The sequence below is a fragment of the Montipora foliosa genome, chromosome 5 (genome assembly GCF_036669935.1).
Source record: "Montipora foliosa isolate CH-2021 chromosome 5, ASM3666993v2, whole genome shotgun sequence".
Taxonomy (NCBI): Eukaryota; Metazoa; Cnidaria; class Anthozoa; order Scleractinia; family Acroporidae; genus Montipora; species Montipora foliosa.
Window position 1 is genome coordinate 5,284,954 of NC_090873.1, and position 5,339 is coordinate 5,290,292.

Here is a 5,339-nt window from a genome sequence, read left to right on the forward strand (position 1 = left end):
CTCGTTTCCCGAACAGCGCCTGGAAATCGAGCCTAGTTCAACCTCAGAAGGTCTCCACTTTAGGAAAGGCGAACTTATGGGTCCCTTCTTGCTTAAGGTGGGGGTACACGTGAGTTTGAATGGCATTTTAAGAGGTTTAAAGAAGGGAAAAAAGAAAGAAAAATATTTTTGGAACACCAACAGACAGTTGCCCCCCAACCCAAGAGCACACCAAGGTTGGTAGGGGACTGTTTGAGTGTCCATATATCAATTTTTAACTTTAAAGATTAATTCTAATTTTTAAACTACATCAAATCTGAACTATTCCTATTACTTTGTAATTTTTTTGTAATTTTAACCTGCTTCTCCAAATTTTATTACTCTTTTTGAGAAAAACTATCTCCTCCCAAATATACCTAAAAGTCACCAAAAAATTTACAAAACACCCCAAAACATTGATTTTTGTTATAAGCATGGGGTTTTTGTATTGCATGAAACGCGAACGAGATATTTCCATCAAACCGATTTTAAGCGGCGTGAAAACGACTTTCAGGTCTACCCCCGCCTTAAGTAATTTTCTTTTGCGCAATATTAGTTCAATTTGTTTCCTTGCTTCTTGAATTTTTAAAACACTGTGCCTTGTCGGCCTTTTGTCCCCTTTCTAAATACTCTTGGAGACAACATCGCTTGCTTAAGAAATGCACAAAACTAGGCCTGTCATTGGCTGATTTACGGGAAGAATCTGAAATACTAGAGCCGCACGTCAAATACTTTGTTTTTCTATCTATTGTACTGTTTGATTTGCCATGAAGTGGAATGCTCCATACAAATAGCAGAATCACCATGATACGCACTGAACCAAATGACAAGGAAATGGCACGGAGATTTCGCCTACCTCGAGGTAAATTATTCTTTCTTAACATTATTCCTTAGTGAACTGTCTGCGCGCTTTATTCAAAGATTTTAAGATGGAACATTATTGAAGATTAACGGACGCTATGTTTCTGTCGGCTTCCATTGCTAAAATCGACGTTGAAATAAGTGAGGTAATTCATACGCAAGCCGCGAGAAAAATAGGGAAGTATTCACCCAATCTTTAATATTACTAACCTTTCTATCCGGCTGTCGAAATTTGAACAAAATACTATTGTCACCGAAAATCTTGTGAATTTCTAGAGTTTGCCGTTCCAGGAGATAGCAATAACTGCAAGTTTTAAGTTGTCATCAATTGCTTCTATGTTTTTGGAACAATCAACTTGCTGTTATCGCCGGAGAATAAGCCTGCGTTCTTGAGACTGTTGGCTTGTAATAGAATTATTCTACTTTTTAGTTTATGTGAAGATATGCTGCTCTTCAGTTTCATAACTGTGTTCTTGCTGTTCTTAAAATTTACGAGAATTACAATTAATGATCTTCAAGTTATTTCCTGAAGTTATCAAGTAGTGATCGAATTCTACGTACCATTCAATTAATTAGACTTTATTTTAAGAGGGAAACCTACTTGAACTTAACATGTAATTGATGGTCGACTTCTGAGCCCTTAGCTCTAACCAAATGTTATCGATCTTCGTTCTCTGGGACATTTCCTTTAATCTTACTTCATTGAAAGATACTGTGTGACCTTTTGATCGTGTTACTAATCACATGAAACTGACAGATTTATCTTGACTTTATATTTTCAGTTGGGCTGTATGAGGCATTTTATGTCGATTTCTGGTTGGCCATTTTGGCCGAGTATCTTGCGACTTTGTTTTTCATGTTCGCTGTGTCTGGTTCCTCGCTTCGATGGGAAGGAGCTCCGACAATTTTCCAACAAGCTTTAGCCGCAGGGCTTTCTACAGCGTCTTCAATTCAAGCTTTTAGAGCTGTTAGTTTGCCGCTTGTGCACGGAAATCCAGTCGTTTCTGTTGCTGTGTTTATTACTGGGGATGCAGGTTTGGTTCGTATCATTTGCTCTGTCGTGGCACAAATGTTCGGAGGTGGGTAGAGAAGTACCATGTAAGGTTAAATAAAGGGTAAAGAGTTTGGCTTGGTTCCAAGCCACGGGGAGTGTCATCAGATGCGTTTCCAAGCCCCTATAATTTTCACGACTTTCTGTGCATTATGTCTGTACATCAGGGCGGTTTTCAATTGAGTGTCGAAAGTAATGAGTGAATGTTTTTTTATGATTACTTCACTCAGTGATTGATTCCAAATTCTGGTGCCACTTTTTCAACCAATCAGAAGTGAAACCAAAACCAATCGTGGCTTTCGCGGGCACATTTTCCGGCGCTTTGTGTCGGCTACGTGCAATTACTTCGAGTTTTGATTGGTTTACTGGATTGTCTCCGTCCTTTTTGATTGACCAAAGTAATTACTTTGGTTTTGGTTTTACGATGCTCGATTGAAACTTGCTCTAACAGCAATCATAATCTTCACGGTAAAGTCTGTCTCGATTCTCTGGAAAAAATTGCAATGCAAAAAAAAAAAAAAGCTGTCTCAAAGAAGTCAAAAAGTGCTCAAATAGTGCACAAATTTTCAAAAAAGTAATAAGTAATAACTAATATTTTTCATAGCGCTCAAAATTTGCTCAAAGTCTTGGAACATTCCTTTGGACATTTTAGTGCATATCTCATTTTTTACGAAAAAATGCCCAGTGGATATTGCAGCGAGTGCCAAACTCGACAACTCTTGAACGTAGAGAACATGTCTGTGCAGGAAAAAAAGAGACTTTTTTGCAGCTTCTCTTCTTCAAACGTTACACATCTGTTAAAGTAAAAGTATTTAACTGTCAAATGCCAAAACAAACCGTTTCCGCGTCCTGCTTTCTTACCTCGATCTCTCGCAGCGATAACCGGAACTGGAATCGTCATGGCAATCAGTCCCGAACACGCCCGAGGGAATCTTGGGGCGACTATTCCAGCCAAGGACGTAACTGATATCCAGGCCTTCGGAGTGGAGTTGATTGCATCGTTTTTACTTGTATCAACTATGCTGGCATCGATTGACGCCAACAAAGAAGCTGCGCGCAAGGATTATGGGACAGCTGCGGCAATGGGCGTTGCTGTGACTCTGTGTTATCTTATCGCGGTAAGCCTGAATGATTACTAGGAGGTACGCATTGTCCGAAAAATATGGATGTGGTGTGGGTCTTAATTTGTCTAGAAGGATGTAGAGACTTAAAAGTAAAGGTAAATCTATTTGCTCATTGTAAAAAGATTCTTCTGCATTTCCGTTTACACTTGAAAAATCCAGTTTTGGTGCACCGTTAAGTTTAACAAAAGCAGGAAGTCGTTTGTTCCCCACCCGAGCTGTTATAACCGTGAAGGGGCATGGGCCTATTCCCCGAAATGACGTCATAAAATGCTTTGCTCATGTGACGTCATCTCAGGTATCGACCCATACTTCTCACCAGCTCGGCCGTGAGACAATTCAAACGACTGCCAATTTCATCAACTTTACGCAACACACGCAGCTTTTTAGAAGTGAAAATCGCAACCAGTTAACGTAAAATACATGTTTATATGGGGCTGAAATTTACTTGTTTGCATCCGCGTTCTCAAAGCCAATGAAAATTCACGCTTGTTTGTTTTTGTTCGGTAAGCCAATTAAATATTTTGCATTTTTGGTTACGTTCTGTTTTTACGTTTATTTTCAAGGTCATATGAAAGTCGCTCTACTGACTGCGTTGGACAGTCGCTTTGAAAATAAAGGAGAATGGAAAGGAACGAACAATCATGCGGTGCGCGATCGTCAATTGCGCACATGACGTATCAATGCACGTATGACGTGATTCAAGATGGCGTTGAAAAAGCAACGATCACTTTATGCACAGGATACCCAAGATTAAAAATTGTGTTCTCCTAGTGTCGAACACAATAAATATGGTATAGTTAGGAGAAGTTAAAAAGGAAAACAGATCACTTCTGGTAGCCGTCTGTGGCTAAGAAATGACCCCTGCTTAAAGCTCCCTATTATATTCAAGGCGAGGCAAACTGAAAAAGAGGTTATCTATAGTTGGTTTTGTTTTTCCTTCTAGTTACCTATCACAGGTTGTGGTGTGAATCCCGCCAAGTCTTTTGCTCCAGCAGTTTTAACAAGCACTTGGACAGGACATTGGGTAAGTTTTTTTTAAGAGACCGATTATAGAAGGATTATTTTACTCTGTGAAGTCCGTAAGCTATGGTTAAAAGTCTGATCCGGGCGTCTTTGGATACTGCAAAGTTTGTCCCTTTTTTCTTTGTTTAATCAGTCATCCCTGGGTTTTCACGAATGTTATTCAAGTAGGCAACAGCGCTGAGTAAGTTACGCCTTTAACCCAGTTTCGACTGGAGAACAGTAAGAGAGCCGTGCTCGTTTGAAGTGCCTATGGCCTCATTTTTCATTTTTCCACTGAAACGAAACTTCGTTTAAAGCAGGAACAAACTATACAATTTGTGAGAATTGTGAATTATTAATTAATAAACTTTCTGTGCTCGTACACCTTGTTTTTCCAGTGGAGATTTTGTCACAATACTCAAGAGAGATTCATGATCGCATGCACTCTTTGGATGAACAAGAATCAAATTTCCTGAGTATTGTCATGTGATTTGGATCGGAAAACCAAGGTGCTGAAATTTGCCGCCATATTGGCAAACCATTCGCCTTTGTCCTCACTCGGTATTTGGCGAACGAAGACATCGTTGCAAGGAAGGGTTACGTTTGCAAAAACGTATTCATTGCGGTGAAATTGACATCTGAAATTCCCACGAATCGCTCGTGTCTGACCTTGCAGCTCAGTCGGTAGAGCCGCGGTGATCTACCTCGAAGGTCGTGGGTTCAATTCCCACCCTGGTCAGAGTTTTTCTCTGTCCTTGTGCGGGCCTAATTTCATCAGGTAAGGCTGACGCTCATATGGTTTAAGGCGGCGAAATACGAGATACTAAAAACCCTCAACTTGGCGCGTAACATTGTTTCGTTGCAAGTTTGGGTCGATGTCTCCCGTTTTTCACCTTGCATGATCAACTTGTCGCGCAACAAAAACATTTGTTGCGTGTTGAAGAAAATTGTTGCGAAAAGTAGAGCGCGGGTCTACTCTGAGCAACAAATTTTGGCTTTGATACTCGTTTTTCATCAAGCTCACAACTTGTCGCGCAACAAATATGCTCGTGTACTTCACAAATCAACCAATCAGCGCCCTGCATTTCTTCAATCCGCCACAAATGTTTTTGTTGCGCGTCAAGTTGATCACGCAAGGTGAAAAACGCGAAACATCGACCAAAACTTGCAACGAAACAATGTTGCGCGACAAGTTGAGGGTTTGTGTATCTCGTCTTTCGCCGCCTTTACATGGGTAGCACTTCACATGATCCTCCAATAGTTACTTTGATTGAGAAAACATG

At 40.3% G+C, this 5,339-nt stretch overlaps 1 protein-coding gene across 1 annotated transcript in view; it reads left to right on the top strand.

The window, feature by feature from the left end:
- The first annotated feature begins 791 nt into the window (after positions 1 to 791).
- The window catches only part of LOC138002888 (lens fiber major intrinsic protein-like), a 7,525-nt gene continuing 2,977 nt past the window's right edge, over positions 792 to 5,339 (top strand). The window contains exons 1-4 of the mRNA XM_068848875.1: positions 792 to 880; positions 1,662 to 1,958; positions 2,807 to 3,048; positions 3,998 to 4,078. Of these exons, the coding sequence (XP_068704976.1) occupies positions 796 to 880; positions 1,662 to 1,958; positions 2,807 to 3,048; positions 3,998 to 4,078 (705 nt within the window). The 5' untranslated portion in view covers positions 792 to 795. The remainder of the gene's footprint in view (positions 881 to 1,661; positions 1,959 to 2,806; positions 3,049 to 3,997; positions 4,079 to 5,339) is intronic.